At 38.6% G+C, this 23,569-nt stretch overlaps 1 protein-coding gene across 1 annotated transcript; it reads left to right on the top strand.

The window, feature by feature from the left end:
* The first annotated feature begins 3,831 nt into the window (after window positions 1–3,831).
* LOC104519375 (mitogen-activated protein kinase 11) lies at window positions 3,832–22,859 on the top strand. Its single transcript, XM_029087392.1, has 11 exons — window positions 3,832–3,957; window positions 4,939–4,997; window positions 6,038–6,149; window positions 9,627–9,656; window positions 9,789–9,836; window positions 12,231–12,345; window positions 12,472–12,543; window positions 14,170–14,249; window positions 17,797–17,875; window positions 18,953–19,126; window positions 22,358–22,859. Exons 1-11 carry the CDS (start codon window positions 3,943–3,945, stop codon window positions 22,429–22,431), a joined length of 858 nt encoding a protein of 285 aa, XP_028943225.1. The 5' UTR covers window positions 3,832–3,942; the 3' UTR covers window positions 22,432–22,859.
* Window positions 22,860–23,569: the final 710 nt, after the last annotated feature.

The raw sequence follows: 23,569 nt of genomic DNA, 5'->3' as shown, positions 1-23,569 counted from the left end.
CAAACCATTCTATGATTCTATGAAAACCCAGACCCTGTGTCATTGTCAAATGGAGCAAATTTAAGGATCTGCTTGTGTACAGCGTTCTCTCCAAGTTTGGTACAGTGTGTCCAACCAGTTGTCAAACTTCTAATGATGCAGGGATAACAACCTTGCAAGCTGAGACACTGGATTATATTTTTAAAAATTTGAAAAGTTAGTCTTCTCTTTATTCTTTGCACTTAACCCCAGATGAATCACTTAGAATATGTGTACCTAATTATTTGTACAGATGTAATGCTTCCGTAAGCATAAAATTACATTTTGCAGACAACCAAAACCTTGTGGTTATCTGGGATGATGGGAATGGAACATCAGCTGACATAGGTAACCTACAGTAAAGGGGGAGTTCACTGCAGACACAAGACTGTCTCCATGTACAACCAGCTTGGATCACGCCTTCTTTTTGCCTCACCTAGACCTGTTAGATTGGGTTCCTGCAAGCAGCCCTCCAGCTGCTGAAGCAAATTGGATCCTGAAGGCTAGGTGTCCGTAGCTGAATAGCATCCTTCTAATCCCAAAAGCACTGAAGGGTCTGAGCAGGCTGCACACACAAATGGCTTGTCTGTCCAGTATTCCTGCTCTGCAACCACAGAGGATGAAATGTCCATGGATAGTAGGGAAATGACTGTATGTATGGCCTTGTTTATAAACATCAACTATTAAAAATCTATGCCCCAGCAAAAGTGTTTAAGTTAGCATGAAGCTTGTAAAATCCTGTGCTTTTTGCCTCATGAGTTTTTGGACTGCATTAGCTTCCTATAGTCAAGCTTTTTTCTGAAAACTTAAGAACTGGGAAACTGTGCATATAAATAGAGATTCATATTTCACCCAGTGGAACTTCAATGAGATTGTTAAATATAGAAGTTGACAACACTGAAAAGGTAGGTCTAATTGAAGCAATGATTGAAAATCACACTATGCAAAAGTCTCTAATCTGTGTGAAAATTATGCTATCCCTGTAAGCAGGATAATGGCTTTTTGTCCTTGATCTTGGAAAGGACAGACAGCAAAAAATGTGTCATAACTGCAAAGGATTCTGGGTCAAACATGATCATATCTGAAAGCGCTGTTGCTAAGATTGTTACAAAGTTGAATCTTGTAAAATAAAAAAGTAGTATGAATTGTGTTTCCTTTTAAATTGTGGTAGAAACTCTGTCTGTGGTGTTTCCATATACTATGGAGGCATGTGAGCATATTGCTGTATGGTATTGTAAGAAATACTCACCGACAATAAGCAATTAAAAAGTCACTTATTTTTGCTGCCTACATCAAATCAAATGCTAACAGTGAAGAATAGATTAGAGAAGGGAAATTATATCCCTTTTCAAGTATCAAAGTTTATCTCTATCATACTATGCTGTCCAGCTACATGAGGTAACATACTAATGGGAGGTAAGACACTTCATCTGAAAGTTTTGCAGCCTTGAGTCATGTGCAGGGTAAAAAACAATCTATCTTAAAGATCAACCATTTTTAAACCACTGAAACCCACATTTGACCTTAGAAGTGGGAGAAGAGGGATGTTTATCATAACAGGATAGCCTTGTATAATGTGTACAGTATTTCACAAACTGGTACAAGCATGAGTGGGAAGGCTTGTGAATTACCAGAAGAGCTGAGATACTCAGCACAGACTGCTGTTTTGGGCAATGTTATTTATTTATTTATTTGGATAAACATTTCCTTTTTCAGGGAAAAAAAAATTGGAAAGAACACGGAGAGTATGTATTTGTGAGACTTGGCAGTGTTCTCCAGTGGCTTTGTTGGCCAAGATTACACACAGGGCAATGCAATTATATCTAATCTTTGTTACATTAACAGTTAAGCATTGGCTTCCTTTTTATTTCTTCAAATTTATGTATGCAACCTTCATGTTGCCCCTGTGGCCAGTCACGTGGAATTTAAGATATCTCTGTTGTCAGTTCTTCTCACACTATTCATTCTTTGAGCTGCTCCACATATTTCAGCAACACGGTGTCCTCATGCCCTGAGTAACTGTGTCCCTACCCTACTGTTGGAACAAGTATCTCTGTCATATCCCTTCCACCCACCCTTCAGGGTGACACCAGTCTTCTCCCACCTGTGCTTGCTTTCTTCTGCTCAGGGCATGCCCTTCCTGAGGTGCTTAGCAAAGCCACAACTCTACATCTTTAAAACTTCCTTGAAGATCCACTTCTCTGATGCTTGCAAAAAACTAGCTAAGTAATCTGCTTATCTGTTTCATTTGTCTCATGAGTGACTCAGTCCTTCCATGGTGACTGCAAGAAACTTGTTGATCAAATCTACTTCCTCTTACTCTGTTTTTATCAAATAAAAATGTTGCTGGATTGTGCCCTGCATTGGCCTTCGTGGAGGTTGTGTGAATTCTCGGATAACTGGATCACTATCACCTTTTGGATGCTACTTTGTTCTTCCTCAATTGTTGCTTGTGTCCTTTGATGCTTCTCATTAGAACCACCACTGTGTACTCCACCTGCCTGCAAATAAAGAGGCTTTGCTCTTCATTGGCTTTTCATTACTTTAGCAGAGCATCAAAGTTGTGGAGGAGCCCACCTATTTGTAGCTGGTTATGGGCTTGGTGTACTAGTTTGGGAGCTACTCCAGGCACAGTCAATGTTTTTTGTCTCTAGGAGGTGTCTCCTACCACAATTTGCAGGAGTGTCCAAAACACTGTTCATGAGGAGCTAATAGTATTTGCTGTGACTATTGACTGTTGTGATTGTACTCCATGCATTTTTCATGTTATCAGATTTTCAGTGTTTGTAACTCCAAAAAAGTCCTAGTAGGATAAATGTGCAAGGGTTCTCAGCTTGATAATGCTCTTTAGCAAGCACAGATAGTGTTATTCACACTTCAAACAGAGAATTTCAAGGTATTTTAATTAATCACAATTTTAACTTAATGGATAAGAGTAACATTTAAAGAAATTTTTTTCTCTTCATAAGAGAAAGTAGCAAACAATGTTTTTATAATTGTACTGTGTAGTGTCATGAAGTGATACATACTGGGATCATTTTTATTTCTGTGCTACATAACAGGCAGCATTTATTTGTGGCTTGTTGTGCTTGTCATGTCTTTCTGCCCTGGTTTTGCACAAAACCAGTGGGTCTCCCTCTGCGCAAATGGTTACGTGTGTATTTAGTGTCCTCTTCAGCGAGGCATCTCCATCTGTATGAAGTTAATTAAGCACATGCTGTGTGTCTGCAGGATCTGTGGGCTGAAGTATAAGACATGTACCTGTTGTTCTCTGGTTACCAGCATTTTCTGAAGAAATGGTGTGTCCTTGGCTATGTCAACATCCTAATTTGATACCAGTTTTGTGATACTATTGTCTAATGAGCTAATGGTCACATAGGTAGTTAATATTGCTAGACACAATGGCAGCATTCCTCTAATTAGTAAAGACTCGAGTTTGTTCAGTAAGACCCAGAGCTTGAATCCCCATATTCCATATGAGCCTTGCCTTGGAGCTGGAGGCTGGAGCCACACAAATGGAGCTAATTCTCTGGTTACTTTTCCCGCCATATGAGGAAGGATCACCTGGGATGAATCCTGAACCTTACAATAAGTGTTAGTGATTTGCTGTTTGGAAAACAAGGGAACTGTCTTTCAATACTCAGTTACTGCTGACTAGCTCCCCAAGTTGCAGTCCCTGAGTAGAAGGTGAAAGAAGGCAAAGGAAAGAGTAAGAGTCCCCAGGAGAGTACAGGTTTCTCCAGTTAACTAGCTGAGAGCTTTGAAGTGGAACAAGCCTTCAACATGCACTTTTTCTTTTCCTCTTCTAGTTCAGCTTATGATACCAAAACAAGACAGAAGGTGGCAGTAAAAAAGCTTTCAAGACCTTTCCAATCACTTATTCACGCCAGGAGGACCTACCGAGAGCTTAGGTTGCTTAAGCACATGAAGCATGAGAACGTAAGTGGAGAGCGAGTTCTTTCCCTTCGGATTTTTATGACAAAAGTTTGCAATATAGGTTTAATTTCAGTTAGGTACAATCTTTTTTGAAAAGTACATGCAACTCTCTAGCTACCTAAGATACCTGGACCCAGCCATCTTATGTGTAGTGAAGTCACTGGACTTTAAAGTAGAGATTTTCAGTAAAAGGCTGCCTTTTTATTGAAAAATTATCTCATTTCATCTTGAAGATGCAGCATATGAAATGCAAACCAAGTGGTCCTACTGTTCCCTAACTAAAGTAATAAGAGTATAAGAGTGTTCTGCTCACTACTGTTGGATGCTCTTGAAACATCAGTCCAGGAGGAAAAAAAAAAAAAATCAAACCTGTTTTTGCTGAATTTAGATTCTGTTGAGATATTAAGGGCAGATACTCTCATGGAAATTATCAACAGTGTAATATCTAGATGAAAGATAGTCAACTTTAGGCCCCAAATACTTGAGTGCTGTTCTAAGTTTATGAAGTTTATGTGGCAAACAGTTGATTTCAGGAGTATCCACCTGCTTAAAGGTAACTTGATGAATTGAAGCCTGAATAAAATATAATGGGTTGAAAAGTATCCTAAAGAAAGGATGCTAAAAAAGTTAAACAACAACAGAACAAGATATCCCATTCAATTGTGCATGATCTTAAGTATGACAAGTCTATAAGCCATGTGTCAGGTTTTTTTGTGATGAGATGTTACTTTTCTGCATTTATTTCTGACTGTCTAAAGTCTTGTACTTACTTTTTGTAATTAATGTAATTTTCTGTTGGTCATGGAGGTAGCTGAGGCTATACCTGTATAGACCACCTGTTGTGCCAGTTGTACTAAGTTTTCAGGGTGACTATATGTCATATTTTTGTAAGTTTCATCCCAAAAATGCTAAGCACTGTCAATGCTAATTACATGTTGCTTTACAGATTTCTAAAAATAAAATGTCAATTCCCTCATCTTTCAGGTTATAGGATTGCTAGATGTTTTTACACCTGCATCATCAATAGAAAATTTTAATGAAGTGTAAGTAAAATTTTAAAATTATTCTGACTAGTTAGTAAGTACCACTCTGGTTTTAAAAAGGAACCTTTAATAGACTTGCAGTCACAGTTGGCTTTCTGTGAAGAACCCCAATAAATCTTTTTGCAACAAATTCTATAAAAAAGGAGGCAGGAAGATGGGCCTCATTTTTTTTACTTTTTTGAATGATAATTAGTAAGATTATTTTTCAGTTCAGTTATGTGTGAGCTGTAGATTATTTTTTCACAGCTACATGGGATAGTTTAGGAAAGCAGTGAAGTATTCTGTTGGTTGACTGAGACAGGGTAAATTTAGGCTATTTTTCTGTTACTCAAACATATGATTTATGCTGAGTTCCTCTTGGTTTACATTGTGTATAAGCACTTAGGTAAACAATTTAGCAGAAGAAATAGTATTTAATATATTTTTGTCTCCATGAAAATTAGTGGCCAAACCCCTTTGACTCTGGGGCAAAATTACACAAATGAGAACCAGGTATGATAGATGCATACTTTTGTCCCAGCACTGTTTTTGGAAAACAATGAACATTTCCGCAAAATTTGTCAAAAAAGAAAACTTCCAGTGGGGGCAGGGAGGGAAGTCACACAAAACACTCTTATTTCAACCAATCCAATGTCAATCTCCATCATCAGATATTCCAGGGCCTTGCAGGTGCTGTAGTTTTGGTGCCTAGGCTCCCACTTTGATACTGGGTGAGGCTTCAAATTCATCCCAAAATAGGATGGGTTCTCCCCTCACTGGACTGCTGTGGTGTGTCTTGGGGGAAACAGAGATAAAACTTTTTATTGTACCATAAGGATTTTTCTTTTTCATTATATTAAATCTCATAGGTGTGATTCCATTATTAAAGCTAATAGCTGATTTTAAGGGCATAAACTGTGTGTTAGTAGAAAATGGAAAATGAACCTACATGGGAGTGTGTAGTTACTCTTTAGATGTGCTGCTTTTAGAAGGATTTACATTCTGCTCTTCTTAAATGAAGTGTGTTTCTTTGTTTTCTTCTCTCTGTTTTATTTGCACAGGTATCTTGTGACAAATTTAATGGGTGCTGACTTGAATAACATTGTGAAGTGCCAGAAGTTAACAGATGATCATATACAGTTTCTCATCTATCAGTTACTTCGAGGTCTTAAGGTATGGGCTGAATGCTGGACTTTTAGAGTCAGCACCAAAGTGGTGTAGTAAGGACTGGTTCATTGAAGTGACAGTATTTAAACACTTTTTTGATCATAGAATGGCTTGGGTTGGAAGGGACCTTAGCAATCATCTAGTTCCAAACCCCCTGCTGCAGACAGGGTTGCCAAACACTCGATCAGGCTGCCCAGGGCCCCATCCAACCTGGCCTTGAATGCCTCCAGGGATGGGGCATCCACAACTTCTCTGGTCAACCTGTTCCAGTGCCTCACCACGCTCTGGGTGAAAAATTTCCTCCTAATATCTAACCTAAATCTCCTCTCAGTTTAAAACCATTTTGTCTTGTCCTATCACTATCTGCCCATGTAAGAAGTTGCTCTCCCTCCTGTTTCTAAACTCTCTTCAAGTACTGGAAGGCTGCAGTGAGGTCTCCCCAGAGCCTTCTCTTCTCCAAGCTAAATAAGCCCAGCTTCCTCAACCTTTCTTCGTAAGAGAGGTGCTCTAGCCCACTGATCATCTTTGTGTCTCTCCTCTGGACCTGCTCCAACAGCTCTACATCTTTCTTGTGTTGGGGGCTCCAGGCCTGGACACAATACTCCAGGCGGGGGTCTCATGAGGGCAGAGCATAGGGGGACAATCGTCTCCCTCGCCCTGCTGGCCACCCCTCTTTTGATGGAGCCTAGGATACAGTTGGCCTTCCGGGCTGCAATCACACACTGCTGGCTCATGTTCAGCTTCTCATCCACCAAGACTCCCAAGTCCTGGGCTCCTCCACCACAGCCCTGATTTTTGTAGAGTGTCACGTGAGTGAAGAGATAACCAAGTTAGCTGGGTTCTTTGGGAAATGTCTGGAAGTAGAAATTTGCCCTAGCAATGTACAGTATTGCACACAATCATAGGATTTACTATGCCTCTAAATTCATTGTTCCCTTTAATCATATGAGTTAATATTTATACAATTAGATAACACAGGCAATTGGCAATTAAATAGTAGCAACATTGTCTTCCAAAAGAATTAAAATTTGTATCATTTTGCTGACATTAAATGTGTAAGTGTCTATAAACAGGAGAAGGTGTAGAAAATGCTTCCCATTACTAGGTGATAAGCATTTTCTTGGATCAGTGTTGATTTTCCCAGGTATAAGCAAAAAAAAAAAAAAAAGGAGAAGGGTCAGCTGCTTTAGTAGATAACAGTAATTGATATTTTAGCCATGGAAAATATCTGTATGTTTGAAAGCAAGCCTTGGTAAATACTGGCTCTGAAATATACTTAGTACATGATTTTCAGCAAGTCACCTGGTGCCCGAGAGAGTCATTCTTATTCATGCGTGCAGGTTCTGTCAATTTAAGTGCAGATTTTAGTGAATAAAAATTGCAGAACTGAGCCCTTAATTGCTTTTTCTCATTTACTTAAGTTAATAGCTTGATTAGGAAGATGGATTCTTGAGTTAATCATGCAGCTTGCGGTTTTGAACATAAGGCTATGTTGTGTCAGAGCTAAATAATAGTAAGAGTTGTGCTCTAAAGTGGATATTAATTTCAGAAATGCACTCAGGTGCATTTCTGGCTCTCTTCCAAAGGGGAGGGGTTGATTATGGCTTGGCTCTTCTGGAATTAAAATTCTCATGTCTCATTAGTCAAAGAACATTTGATCATATATAACTCCTTGCTTATATCTCTGCTGGAGCCATTACAATGAGTATTCGCATACCTGAGTAAGCTCTGGGCTCGCTGGTGGGTGCGCTCAGCAGTTGGGAGCGCAGGGGGCACACCCAGCAGAAGCTGTCTGAGCAGATGGAGCGTTAGTGTGGAGCTGTGTTGTTTGGCAGCTCCCGAGCTGGCTGGTAGAGGGCTGCTGGGTGGCACCACGAGGAGCCCTTGTCTCAGCAGAGCAGGGACACAGCTCCTTCTGTCACAAGCAGTAGTTTGGTTTCCCCTTCATTCAGCTGCTGACAGCTGTTGTGAGGAGTGCTCTGGGGTGGCCCTTCTGATACACAGTGTGTAGGTCCTGAACAAGAAGAATGCCCGGGTGTTCTCCTTGGGCTTTCCCACATGATATACAGGTTTTGAGTGTAATCTCTGCTCCTAAAAAAGAAGGTGACTTCACCCCCAGAGAATAGAAGTGAAGGTTTTAGAGGTCTTGCTGATCCTGGTCAGTAAGACCATAGATAAACGGTCTGTTAATCCTAACAAGTTGTTGTGGTTTAATCCGTTAGGCAGCTAAATACCACACAGCTGTCCGCTCACTCCTGCCCCGCTGTGGGATGGGGGAGAGAACTGGGGAAAAAAACAAAAGATAAAAACTCATGGGTTGTGATAAAGACAGTTTAATAGGAGAGAAAAGGAAGATATAATAATAATAATAATAATAAATTATATAAAACAAGTGATGCACAATGCAGTTACTGACCACCCACTGATCAATGGCCAGCCCATTTGCCACCCCCCCAGCCAACTCCCCCTAGTTTACGTGCAGAGCATGACATCATACGGTATGGAATATTCCTTTGGCCAGTTTGGGTCAGCTGTCCTGGCTGTGCCCCCTCCCAGCTTCTTGTGTACCTCCAGCCTTCTTGCTGGCAGGGCAGGAGAAGCTGAAAAATCCTTGACCTGATGCTTAGCAACAAATGAAACATCAATGTGTTATCAACATTATTCTCATGCTAAATCAAAAACACAGTACTGTACCAGCTACTAGGAAGGAAATTAACTCTATTCTAGCTGAAACCAGGACACAGGTGAACAACAGGCAATTACAGAATAAGCTTTTCTCAGTCTTTGAGTTTTAATGTTTTGTGTAAAATAGCAAAGACACTAAATAGTCATTGAAATACTGCTTTGGGTCCCTGCTTTGGAGTGGGCCTGAAGCAATGCTGTGGCTTAGGTGGGTGTTGGTCACTAACTTGTCCCAGAGTGCGAGTATCTCTCACTCCCGTTCAGTGTTCACAGTATGGGAAGGTGACTTACATCACCTAGGAGTCAACCATACTGTTCCCTGGGCCACTGTTTTCACTGAGGTGCTAGCCAAATCAGCATGGACATCCAGATAAGACTGGAATAAATTCCAAATTGGTAAGAAACTATTGACAGATGAATCACTGCAAGTGCTATTCTTTGTGGTATATCTAATCTTCATGGTTACCTTTCTTGAAATATCCAGCTCTGGATAAGACGAAACAAGGTGGTGTTGAAATTCATCATTGTGGAGTAGTTACTGGAGGTAACATAGAAATCAAAAACCAGCCTTGTTCACACAAGCTGGAATGCAAGGGGGTTTATTTCCTGCCAAATTGTTCTACCACCCCTTTTCAGGCAACAGTCATACCTCCATTTGATCTGAAAATGTAGTGTGATGTAAGTTTTTTTCTGTATATAAAGCAATGAGTCTCAGAAGTGAAAAGTTAGGACAAGAGACTTGTACCTTCCTTCACCTCTAACTTCAAATCTTACCTTTTTTTTTCCCTTTTTGTTTCACAGTATATTCACTCAGCTGGAATCATCCACAGGGTAAGTTCACTCATTGTGATAATAAAAATGAACAGAGTGTGTCCCTCTGTGCATCGTGTTACTAAGACATAGTTATAACATACTTTAAAAGGTTAAAATTCTACTTGACTATCTCTGTCTGTTCTGCTGCAGGACCTGAAGCCCAGTAACCTAGCTGTAAATGAAGACTGTGAATTGAGGGTAGGTATCATGCTGTTGCAATAAAGAATGCTGTAAAAGGTCTCAAACTCTCTCTGTCACTTTTATTTCTGATTCCATTAATTTCAACTGTTTGCTACTGTTGCTTCCCTGGCATAGAAAACCCATTTCCATGAACATGTGTTTTCTCCCAAATGTTAATTTAGTATGAACAGAAGTATCTTTGTGAAATGTTCATCCCTAGCTCCACGCAGATGGTACATAGGCTAATAATTTGGCCCATGAGTGAGTACTTAACTAAGTATATCTAGAAAGTTTGACCTGTGATATGTATCTGCATCTGCCATGTTTAGATGAAGCCTTGTAACAACTTTCCTTTTTACATTTACAGAATATACAAGCTAAATTAAATAATTAAATGAAAAAAGACATCAGTATTACCAGTTATGTTATCAGTTACAGGTAGTAAAAAAAAAAAAAAAAAACAAAAACAACGAAAAAAACAAACAAAAAACCCCTGTAATCCACACTTTTCAAATGCTATTTTAATGTACACGTCTATATAAATACGTATCTCTGTATCTGTGTGATATGATACTACATAATAAGCATGAGACTCTGGAAAAGGAAAAGATGTCTTCTAGCTTGCTAAGTCTTTAAGCCTAGAAATGAGAAGTTTAGCATTTCTCCATGACAGCCAGAAACATCTTTGTCCCTCTGACTGAGACTTTGATGTAATCACTTTATTCCAGCTGCAAGGGATTTAAGAGAAGATTCCAAATATTACGAGATCAGCAAAAAAATCACAGTAGTGTATAAGGGCAGTGCAGTTAGGTTCTTGCACTAATCCAGATCTGTGGCGAGAAACTGTAGGTCCTGTTTGGTTTAGTGATAGTTGCAGATGCTCAGCAATTTTCATTATTATCTCTTTAATGTCTTCATGCATGTATGTTCAGCATCTGTGAAATTTTATGAGTCATCTGGGTCTGATCATGCACTCTAAAATGTGTGCTATATTTTTGTACTCTAAGTAAAGGAGACTTTTACTCTTTATTTTTCTATTATTGTGGTATCTGTACACCCCTCTGCCTAGTATTTGTTACACTGCTCTTTGCTTTGTTTATATTTATAGGTTTACTTCCTCTGATTCCAGATTATTTTCTAATAGAACAAACTAGTGGATAATTCCAGGTACAAAAAAAAAAAGGAAATGGAGGCAAAAAGAAGGAAAACGTGTGTTCACAATTGACAGAAGAGATCAGCTATCAAAGAAAAAACCCTTGTAAAAATAAGGGCATTAGTGTTCAAGTTTCAAGCCATTATTCATGCCTTGTTTGCCTCATGCTTTTATTTTTGCTTATTTAAGAAATAAATAGTGTTTTTAAAGTATATTAGAAGTAAAGATGTTAATGTATTATTTATATCTCAAATTTTTTTTTAGGCTTTTTATATCTTTAAATTGGATTATAACTGAGGAATTTTGAATGATACTCTTAAAGTTTTCTTACTCTCAATGAAAAGGATTAGCCATCAGCTTAATAAATAATCCTGGATTTCATCACAGGAGGTTGCCACTGATCTTATTTCACATTTCTATTTGAAGAGATGCTCACTAGTTTAGACTTAACAAACAGCACTGAGGCTCAGATGGTACCCTTTGACAACAGTCTCTCTGAGAGTCAGGGATACCTTTTAACTCCATAATTAGTAGGCATAGACTAATCAAAAAACAGAAAGCAAAGAAGTGATCAGGAAAAATGTAATGGAAATAACTTCCTGTCGATGTAAACTTATCAAGGGAGAGCATATGGAAGGGAACATTTTGCCATCAAAACTATGAGTAATAAGTGTACCTAAACAGAGCTCCATTATTGTTTTAGTGGGTGAGTTCTACTGAAAGCAGATGGTATGTGATTTAAATCTACCTTGTTACGCAGGATATATGCTTCTCTCCTAGTGGCATCAAAAGAATGCGTGATTTGAGTAAATGCTACCTGTGTGCAACAGTGGTTAAGTAGACATGAGAGGGAAACAACAGAACTTCTGCAGGTTTGTGGTCAGCTCGTGGCCAGTGGCACTTGCTGTTGGCATTTTACACAAACGTTCCCAGTTGATAGTATTTCATTTTTATAGCAGCAGTGCTTATTTTTAGCAAACAAATGTCAGCGGAACATTGAACCTGAGGCAAAATGTGAAGTTTGCCTTAGAGGACAAAGGGCTGGGCTCACTGCAGTGGAAGCGTCTTTATGCAGGCCCGTAGGCTGCAGGGACACCGCAGGGAGGGCAGATGAGCTCGTCTGCAGAGTGTTGCTATTTCATTTCACCGATGCTGAGGGACTAGAACTGATGGATAAACTCAGAAATAAGTAATGGGGGAAATCAGTACCCAAAACAAAAGTGAAAAGGGATTTTTATTAATTCTTTTTTATTCTGTAGATCTTAGACTTTGGTTTAGCTCGACAAACTGATGATGAAATGACTGGATATGTTGCGACAAGATGGTACAGAGCTCCAGAAATTATGTTAAACTGGATGCACTACAATCAAACAGGTAAACTGTGAAGACTTGCATTTTGTTACATCTGGATATAGTGACAGTTTTAAACCAAGAGGCAACTCTGTTTAAGATTAATCTCTTTGATTCATCATACACATTTCTCTGTCCTTTTTTTGGCAGTTGACATCTGGTCAGTTGGGTGCATCATGGCAGAGCTATTGAAAGGAAAAGCCCTATTTCCAGGAAATGATTGTATCCTTAACTTAAAACATAAAATGCAGCTATAAAAAATACTCTCTAATTCTTTCTTTCTTTTTTTAATGACCTGAGTGTTTCTGTGGAAATGTTTTTGAGGTAACAAACTTCTAAAGCAGTAAACAATTTTTGCTAATCTTTCAGTTTAGTGTATATGACGGCTGAATATGAGACCCACTGGTAGGAAAAAAACCAGTAACAGATGCTTTTAACAACAATAAGTTACATTTACTCTTTGTTGTGTATCTCAATTTAAATAATAACCTAGTTACAACAAAGCAGATTTATTCCATGTGTGTATCTCACTGAAATAACATACATTAAAACTGAAGCTGAGTAAAGGTGGTATTTTTTGATGGGATGTTATAATTTAAAAAAATAGAACTGCTTTTAGGCTGAAAGTTCCTAAAATGCAAACAAATTAACTTTAAAATAATAATTAATGGGCATATTGTGTCCTGTTATAAAAAATGCCAGCAGTTCCAGAATAGCCACAGAAGCATCAAAACCCTCTTTTCTTCAGCACTGTGCTGTGGTCCCTGCTGGAGCATCAGGGATTTCCATTGGTGTTTTCTGTGCTGGCAGGAGAAAAAAAAAAAAAAAAGAGCTGTTGCTGAGGAGAGCAGTAAAATAATAAAAGAAAAATGAGAAACAGATAACAGGGAATGAGGAAACAACTGCTTCAGAGGAGGAAGGCTTTTAATATGAGAAACAAAGGCACGTTCTTCTCTACTGAATATTGACATTTCTCACTATTTTGAAATCCTCAAAAAGCAAACGCTTCTGCTAAAACTAAGCCATTGGCAGGTACGAAACAACATGACATTAGAATTGCCTACAAAACTGATAAGAGAGCTGAAAGACCAAGTCTCCCTACTGACCTTTCTGTTGTGCTCAGCATCTTTAGGCTCTACTGTTACCACAAGCATTGTCCAGCTGTTCATCATATGCATGATGACTGTGCTTCAGACTGTTTGACTACATGATATGTGGTATTTGGAAAAGTCAATACATCTAGTTTTCAAGAAATAAGATTTTTTTTTTTTGCTGTTATAAAACATGGTCTACAATTATGTGACAACAATTTAAATAAAGCTGTAAAATAACTTTGAGTCTCTAGGGAAAATGTAATATACTGTACAGGTCATATATGACAATGAAAAATTAATATTTTAAAGTTTTTAATCTTGAGAGTGATATAAAACAGATTTTTAAATCTACCAAATGAGAATTTTCCACTTACCAGCCCTCAGATTGGTAATTTAGCCCTATGTGCTGTAATAGGCCATCCTTTAGAAATCCTTCAGATCACTGGAACATAAATGTACTATTAAATCTAAGCTTAAGAAGTGTATGTTAAATTGGGAACTAGGACAGGGAAGCAATATCTTACATGCACCTTTCTCACATACAGGCACACCTGACAGAGATTCACATAGTACAAATAGAGAATTTGATACTCCAGGACTAGGCTTAAGCAGGTATGAATTGGTGTCCTTCCATGGACTGGGATGGAATTGTTCTGCTGAATAGTTTTAAGCATCTTAACTATCTGCATGAAAGCTCATTGATTGTTTAAACCCAGAAGGACCATGTGCTGTTTATTTCCCTGAAATAATGCAGATATCGATCAACTAAAGAGAATAATGGAAGTTGTGGGCACACCCAGTTCAGAACTTCTGAAGAAGATATCATCAGAACATGTGAGTTCACAGCTTCATTTGGTTAACTGACTTTCTGTCGCTTTCTCCAGCTGGCATTGTGTGTCACTGGTTGTGTTACACAGGTACTCAGCTTTGGAAATGGGCAAACACGTCCAAGTGATCTCTGTTTTTTGTTGCTAGAATGCCAGATTTAAAAAAATACTCTTTTTAGAGGTATCCAAATGCCTTGACTGGCAGCTGGATTAATTTTGATACTTGTTCTCATGTACTCAGTTTTTGAAAGGATACTGATGATCTTTTATTTTAGTGCTATACTTATAATAAAAAATTCAAACTGATGGTCAGCTCAGGGCATTATCTTATTGATGTTAAGTCTGATGTCTCTTTAATTTTTATGCTTTCTGTTGTTGTAAGACATCTAAACAGAGATATCAGAATCAAATAAAGTTTGTTCTGCATGAGTGCTTTTATTTGGATCCCTAATTTGAAATTCATATTTATTCATCTTTCTGAATGCTTGTGTGAGGTCCTCTTTCACGATAATATCTGTAGTTAATGGTGTGATTTTTAACTTTCTTTAAGATGGTAATCTAGCAAATTAACAATTTCCACTTTGTTTCTCTGTTAAAGCTACATTTAAAGGATTGATTTTAAGCAATAACCATGGATATCCAGCTGAGGAATGAGATGTGGTAGTGATTTATAAAGGCAGGTGATGGGCAAAGTGTAAAAATTCAGGTCAAACAGCAGCACACAGATACTTCCAGAGCTGAAGCTGTTTTCTTAAACCTTTTCTGTATAAACCTCAGTCTACTACTAATGGCTGTTTTTTCCACTCACATGTGTATATTGATGGGTTTTCTTTGAACTTAATACACCAGTGGGTTAGTAAGCAGGAACAGCAGGAGAGCCAGAGCAGCACTGTATTTCTGGAAGGTCCAAGCATAACAAAACCTCATCAGCACAGGCTAACACAACCCCAGAGCTTGTGGGTACCCAGCACCTGGACATGGCTGGGGCAGCTGGATGATCCATCCCTGTGCCGGGGGCAGATTTTGGACTGTGCTGTCCTAAGCATATGTCCTTATATAGCCTTTATGTGTTATTAAGATCCTACGGCTTTTGCAGTAACACATTCAGAGTAGCATATACAAATGTGTGGTTTGCCCACAAGCAGTCAGTTTGCAAGCTTTTTGATTATGAGATTAAGCACCTTAAATATTTACTGGAGATAGTGTCTGCTTTTGTCTTTAATTTCTAGTGTTTCAGAGCATATCTCAGAGAGCTACAGGAATCCCAAAACTGTTTTACTGGGGTTAATGATGCCTTTAGGGCACAGAAAGAACACAAAAACCAAGTTAGTGAATGGGAGTGCTGCTAGGTCACATCCGGGCTGCTGCAGCAGCTAGATCAAAGGAGATACCTTGTTTGGAGGGACTTGCCTCTTGCAAGGGAGTGTCTATTCCATTCCTTTGTTCTAGTTCTTCTTTACCTTCTAGTTGGGCTTTATTGTTTAGATATTTCTTAATGCAGCTTGCAGTCCCGGACAATTTTTTCCATTCCTCTAACAGCAAGATCAGATTTTTTTCTGAAATGCCAAGCCTATTTTCAGTTATAAATGGAGGATTAAAGAATTGGAAACTAAAAGATCAACCTCATGGGATGTTTCACCACAAGCTGAGCTGATTTGTCAGTCTTTCACAATCATACAAGTTTAGACAGTAATTGCATTTCATTATTTTCAGGATAATTTAAAGGTCTAGATTCTATTGGTTGGGTTTCTGAGGGGATGGCTTAGTAAGTATGCTTTGATAGTCTGTGTTGTTTTCAAAGGACCTGTGGACAAGGTTGGAGATAATTTTGACTGCATCTTGTTCAGTCATGTTTGGATTAGTCATGTTAATTGATGTCCATACAGAAACAATCCACAAATTCACACGTTTGTCATAAGATAAATTTACCTCTTGTTTCTACCCTCATCCATAGCTTCCATACAAGAATGTGTGACAGCTCTGTTTTGCTCTGCTCTTCATACATATGTATAAACTAATTCCCTGGAAGACTTAGCTCTGATAGGAGCTGCACACCCTGACTGTCTAGCAGGTGTCTGCTGCCTTTATGAACTTTGGGGGCGTAAAGTAGGTGGAGAGAAGCCTGTGTTTGAGTAGCCTTTAAACACCATTCTCTGTGTGACTGGCTACAGCTGCTAAGAAAAACATCATCCTCTTAGAAAGGCTTGCTGTCAGCCCCCATGATAAAGAGCAAAAATTCTCATAGAGTTTTAACAGGTTGGGGACATAACACATGAAGGTTTGCTTCTTTTAGTAGGACTCTGAAATGTGTCACTACTGATACTCTAGAGTTATGTTAGAATATGCTTATATCTTTTAAAAAGCAGAAAAGAATAAATAGATTTGCCTCACTAAATTAGAACACAGTTTGAAAAGAGACTGTGATGTAATGATTTAATATTATATCAGTTCATCGTAGCTGCAGAAATTCAGATGATGACAGAGAGAACTGTAGGGAACAGGATCTGTTTCCCAAGCGTGGCTGTAGGATTGCACAGCTGATATGTCAGAGTATTTTGTAGTCACTTAATGATGCACTGAGATGGTCAATCCTGAAGATAGTTCCACAATTCTCAAGCCCATATCTCATGTGAAGCCATGGAGCTGCTTAGTGTGAACAACTTTATTTCCTTTGCTGTCTTCAGTAGGCCAAGGATGCTTAGTTAGCCTCCTGCAGATAGTCTCCTTCTAACAGGATTGCTAAGTGTGCAGGAAGACCTCCCCGTAACACAAACATGTTTTAAAAGGATTAAGGTTTGTTCAAAGTCTAGCTGGATTTTCTACAGATTTGGGGACAGCCATTTGCCTCTTCTTTAACTGTTCCATTTCAGAACTCCCTGTTCTGTCCAATTCCAGCCTTTTAAGACCAGCATTCAACCTCTTCTGTTGCTGATAAATGTTTACCTACCTACCTTAGCCCAGAAATTTGTGGTTCATATAACATCAGGCTCTGTGCTGACATTGTGGGTCTAATACGAGGGCAGCCCTTTCCTAGCTGAGTTCGGATGAGCCTTTCACAGCTACAGTGACAAGGCAAGCTATAAATTCTGTTAAATATCTGAAGATCTGTGCCCTGGGAGTATCAGGATTTGTTCTTTCATTAGTGAAGCTACTGTTCGACAGAGGAGAAAGAAGAGGGAAAGACACAGGTTGGATTACACCACTTCACTGAGGGTAACTGAAAGGTGATTTAGGCTGCAGTTTCTGGTTGAACGTTACACACGTGTGTTCCCTGGGGATATACTGCAATGAACCAGTAAGTGTAGGTGAAAACTTAAGTGCTAACACATAACCCTTAGGGGAAGATATACCTGTTTAAAACTCTTGTTTATTGTGCAGTACATAGGAGTGACTGTTTAAAATGATTGACGTCATACATTATTGTTTTACCCAAAGAAGGTTTACCATGTATAAGAAACATAACAGGTATTATGTCTGGTTTTTTAGAGTTGATATGGTTACTGTTGGGCAAAATTTAACCTGTGCTTGTGGTATGTATATTGATTTATTCCCAGGCAAGAAAATACATTGAATCTCTTCCACATATGCCTCAACAGGATTTGAAAGCAGTATTTCGTGGTGCCAATCCATTAGGTAAGAAAGTCAGATTGATACAGTTTAAATCTTTCACTAACATAGGAATTCAGTCCTTCCTTTGCTGTGTGATCCAATATAATAATGATTGGACGAGTGAAAAGAGCATTGCTTAACCTTTCATCCTGAGACTTTTCCCTTCATGAAGCCTGTGTCTTTTGTTTCTGGTGGAGATTATGGGAACCTCCTAAAGGAAAATGGTCTGTGATGGAAAAGCAAAAGCCAGCTATATATAACAGGAATAAATAAAAATGTCACGGGGTCTAGACTAGAGACGTCACTTCTGGCTCAGGAAGGCCATGAGCTCTAAATTGCTGGCAAGCAGAAGAATATAGCAGGAAGTATAGCTGTTTGAATAGCCCTTTTGTGTATTATTTCCTAGGAATGTATTAGCCATGGTTGGACACAGTATACCAGACTAGACAGACCTTTGGTCTGATCCTGCACTATTGTTTTTATATCTAACCAATTGGTTCTGTCTGTGCAAAAGAGATGTTTCTGTGCACCATTTCTTGTGACACGGCAAAGGAGATGTTTGAGTCACTGGAGTAATCTTACTACAGTGCCTGGTCAGTTCCATCGAGCACCTTAAAACATTGTATATAGGGAAGTATTATGAGTTAAAATGTTTTTTGTAGTTTTCATCTGATTTCATTGGTGCAGCTAACTAAAGTGTAATCTCACATTCACAATTTTAAATTCCTTAAGATTGCACTGATCAGGACCAAGTTAAGCACATGATGCACAACAGAGGATAGTTAACATTTAAGCACACAGAGATCTCTTCAGAATGAAGGCCTTGGAAGTCTGAAGAGGTGAATCAGATATCAAATAGACTGTAATGAACCTTTGTGCACACTACAAGCAAACCAGAAGCTTTCTTCAGCTGTGAAAATTGTACTTAGAGTATAGAATCTTCAAAACTTGTTTGGTATATTGCCTAAATGTTGTGGGGTTGCCAGTAGTGTTAGCTGTGTTTAAGGTGAGTGAGAATACATTGTGTGTGAACAGTTGCCTTCTCTTTTACTCCTAGATGGTCTCTTCTGGCTTTGAACCACATTTCTCTGTTTTCCTTAGCTGTAGATCTTCTTGAGAAGATGCTTATACTAGACAGCGATAAAAGAATTACTGCCTCAGAAGCACTTGCACATCCATACTTTGTACAGTATCACGATCCAGATGATGAACCTGAGGCTGAGCTGTATGATGAGTCAATAGAGAACAAGGAGAGAACCATAGATGAATGGAAAGGTAACAGAATTGCATGCAGTAGTTAACACACGCAGCAGAACAAAACCTTACTTAAGTAACAGTTCTTCTCTGTTTCTAACAAGAGCAATTTGAACTCTTAAGCCTCAGGGAAACAAGCTAAGTCCATGTGTGTGCTTGTGGGAGTGGAAATGTGGAAACAGTTGTGTTTCCTCTCTGGATTTCACTCCCTTCCCCCATTCTGTCATCTCCTCACTACATTCCCTATAGCAGGTTTACCCTTAACTAAAAGATGATGCAAGTTACCAGGTAACTGACTAACTTTTAGTTTTCTAGGTCAGATCCTCAGCTGAAGTAACTGTCCTAGGGCAAGTGATGCTGTTTGAGATTCTGATATAACTTTGTTCAGAACCAAAAATGACAGTTATTCACATAAGTGTATATTTGGCTAATCATTTTTTATATAGCTAAGTAACTGGGATTAATAGATAAATCATGATCCTGTTTGAGATGAGAGTTGATGATTTTACTTTGGAGTGACACCCCAAAAGCCATTCTTGAGAAATACTGCAACAACCTTCTTCTATTAGTTAATTCCATGCTTGCATCATGATCATATTGCACTACAGTGTCACGGAAGTGACATGGCTGAACATTTAGGTTGCAGATATACTGAAAAGTACAGTCCAATTTCATCATTGTCTAATGAGGACATACTATGCTAAAAATTCCTTACTAGACATTTTAAATTGAGAGTAATGTTCTAGAAAACTAATTGCTCCTGTTTATCAATAAAGTCCTTTCCTTGGCTTAAGATGGAATATGTATTCGATAAAATAAATTTTCTTCTGTTTCTATTTGTATGTTCTATAACTTATTTCAGAAACATTTAATAAAAATATATTAGCATAGTGGGTAAAACTATGGATGAAGACTGTTGACCTCTCATGTCTTACTCGTGCCCTTCCACTTGTGCCATGTTTTATCCTGGGCATTGCAGGGGAGACAAGCAGCCTGACTACAGCAAATACATCTTAAAGAAAGATGGGAGTGGGGTCATGGATCTCTACAAATAAATGAACTTTCTAGAGCCCTGGAAAGGGTTTTTTAGAAACCTACTGCATCTGTACAAACTGGGAGGATTGACTGGTATCGCTTATGCCTTACACATGCTCTCCTCTGCAAAACCTGGCAGCATACAGCACCACCCATGCATCTTGTTTATTGAAAGGCATGTTAAATTTGGTGCTGTACTTACCACTGGATGATTTGTTTTCTGCTACTTTTTCATTTGATTGAGTCTTTAACGGGGAAGTTTAACAATTTCCGAGATGCAAAGCTGATTTCTGTTTGCGATGAAACTCCGTTGAAATTATTTCAGGAACAATCTTAGCTTAACAATTTCTGAACTGAAATGAGGACATGGAGGAGAATTCTCTAAGAAGGAGAGTATCATATTTTTCTACATCACTGTCCTTGCTGGAACTACAGGTCAATTTCCTTCTTTATACAGGGGGAAAAAAAAGGCTTGGGACAAAAATCTCAAAACTGGCACAAGACATGCGGCTCTTCCTCCTGGCCATATTTTTATCTTGGAGAATAAGCATTTTATTTTCAAGTACAGTATGTGCCACATTTAAGTAAGATGACATGAAAGGTCACTATTTGCATAAAATGTTTGTATTGTTGATGAAATATTGACCCAGTTTCTCAGGATGTCAATGGCATATTTCCCCTCTTTTTGTTCTAATTAAAAATCAGTGGCACTTGATCCTAAGAGAGACTGAGCACCAAAGTAAAATGAGATTTCAGATACTTTGTCTTACACGTTCTGCACTTAAGAGTTTCCTTGGCCTCCATTGTGCACTGCCGAGGCTTGCAGCCCAGGCTCATAGATTTCTTTCTGGCATGTTTAATCAGAAAATATTTCAGAATTTTAGAGGCCAAGAATATGCTATTCAGACACTGTCTCTCCTTAGCTGGTGCTCCAGTTACACATATCTCAGCTTAACATCTATGCTCTTAGCTAAGCAGGTGGCATGAGAACCCGGTAGGGAGCTTCACAAACATACAATGCACAGCCAGCAGGAATAATTTCTAATACAGTCCCAGGCATCCAGTTTCTGAGGACGCCAGCTTCCTCTGAGTTCAGTCAGGACTACTCTAGCTCCCACCTGGCTGCCTGTGGCCAGATGCGACTTAATAGCCACAAATCAGTCACTGAAAGAGTTACCTAAGGAATCCTTCAACCTGAAGGTTCTTCACACAGAATTTCTTTCAAAGAAATCCTTCACTGAAGCTGGCACACTGATCACTGTACACCGTGCTGCAGCGTAACACAATCAGAGTGTATGCAAGATTTGGCCCAAAGATTTTTACATACTCTAGAGGAGTGCAAGGTCCACTTGCAGGTGTAGCAGCTGTCTCGGACAGATCTATTTAATAAACAAGCTAATAGGCACAAGTTTTATATTATTTAAACATCTGTGTTTGGAAAATAGATCCTGAAGTAATGCACTGATAGCCATATATTTATGTGTGAATAGGATTTGGTCTTTAAAATACAGTATCTAACTTGAGAAAATACATAGGACGTAGCTGCTGATGACGTATCCATTACCGTGGAAGGCCCAAAACAGGACATGACTTTCAGCATTAAAAGATAAAGGGCTATTCCTAAAGCAGAGTAAAATAGCAAGGAATCTGTGTTTCTAGTTAAGCCTTTCTTGCTACATGCTTCTAAGACAAAAGAAATTTTTTTCAGAGGACCTTAAAATTGTGTTATCTTACAATAAAATATAAAAACCTAGATCCCAAGGCATTAACACAGAACTGCGAGTGATTTACGTTGAAGGCAATTAACTGAGAGATCATAAAGAACATTCTCTGCAGTTAAAAGTGTACATTTTAAAACCTTTTCAGGTGCTTTTCAAGATTCCATTTTCCATTACGTTTTGTCTTTTATTACATCATTTTGGGAGGTCATCTGACAGCATAATTGATGTTTCCATTTCAGGGCCTGTGTATTTTAGTAATTACCTGAAGGGGATGGACAAGTTGTACAATAACAGTATTTGTGAATCTTAATTTGTAATCTGAGGTTAACGGAAGCATTCCTGGTGAATTCAGTCTGGTTTTGGAGCTGGACTCTTAAAAAGGCTGGAAATAAAAACTACAAGTCACATGCATCCATAGAACTGTTTTGTCTAGAATATTTTTCTTCTGAAGACACTATCACCTAATTCTCCTCTCTCCCTTACCCCTTCTCTACAGAACTTACCTATGAAGAAGTCATTAGCTTTAAACCCCCCGACTTAAAAATGGATAGCCTGGAGATAGAACAGTGAATATGGGCAGCTCTGTCTTGCCTTGCTGCACTATGAAGACTGTTAAAATATAACCTTACAATTTAACCTGTGGTCAGACGTAGATTTTACTATCCAAAGATGTTGGAGAAGATGTGGAAAAGCAGATGCATTATACAGAAGCCAGATGTTGTCTGTTTTGGGTGGGGGTTTTTTTGCCTTGTAATATGAATGTATTCCCAGTTCACAGAGGGTGATAAAGAACTGCTTCAATCTGACATAATCATGCACTGAGTTCTGTCGAGCTGTGTGTTCTGCATGTCTCATTTTATCAGTTCTATTGCCAAAATAAAGGTGACTTTTAAAATTAATTTTAAATTTGTACATTTAAAGCATGAATGTGTACAAACATAAACACAGAAATCCATACGAGCATCCAGGTTTTTTTCTGGCATTTTATCTGTCCGTTTTCATATTATTTATAGTTAGTGCCTTTATGAAGACAGGGTGTGGTAGTGAGATAGACAGAACATGCATATGTAGTCATATCTGTGGTGGTCTTACAAATCTACTGGATGTCTCTCAAGCGATCTTAACACCAGTTGAAAGTCCATAAAAATAAATCTTTTGTCTTCTGTCGCCATTCAAGTGTCTGTTCTCATTTATTTTTCCCTGGTATATTTTTTTAGTCTGCACAGTGCCAGCTTGTGAGACCGTTTTAATTCCCGACGGTACCGCTGACCATGCCATCAGTGGAGTGCTGCTGAATCTGCCCCAGTTTACAGGCAAGTGCCCTGCAGGCACTGCGGCAGATCTCTGTACTCCCCTGCAAGCTTCAGCAAAGGCCATCACAGATGCCAGTGCAAGAGTACTCAGTTCAGTTCACAGCTTTGAATTCAATATTCCTCATTGTCTTATTTTCCTTCACATAATCCTTGGGAAAATAATGTAATAATTGCCATTGGGAGACATGACAAAACAAGATTTAAGAATTTGTTTTTGAAAACTAAAATATTAATCTCATCAGAGTTTCTTTTTAAGCAAAATTTTAAAGGCTTTCCAGCTCTGAAAAGTTGGAAATTTAAATAATAAATTGCAGGATATACAAGATACCAAGATTTCTTAAAGAATTAAAGTTATCTGATTTCTCCATTGAAGGCATAATACTGAAACAGGAATA

The sequence above is a fragment of the Antrostomus carolinensis genome, unplaced genomic scaffold (assembly GCF_000700745.2).
Source record: "Antrostomus carolinensis isolate BGI_N321 unplaced genomic scaffold, ASM70074v2 scaffold3431, whole genome shotgun sequence".
In the NCBI taxonomy this organism is placed as follows: Eukaryota; Metazoa; Chordata; class Aves; order Caprimulgiformes; family Caprimulgidae; genus Antrostomus; species Antrostomus carolinensis.
The sequence above is the reverse complement of the archived record's forward strand: the minus strand, read 5'-3'. Positions and strand labels throughout refer to the sequence as shown.

Coding starts and splice junctions, on each gene's coding strand:
- LOC104519375 (XM_029087392.1), top strand. Junction 4,998..6,037: donor ATAGAAAATTTTAATGAAGT/GTAAGTAAAATT, acceptor TTATTTGCACAG/GTATCTTGTGACAAATTTAA. Junction 12,544..14,169: donor CCTATTTCCAGGAAATGATT/GTATCCTTAACT, acceptor GAAATAATGCAG/ATATCGATCAACTAAAGAGA.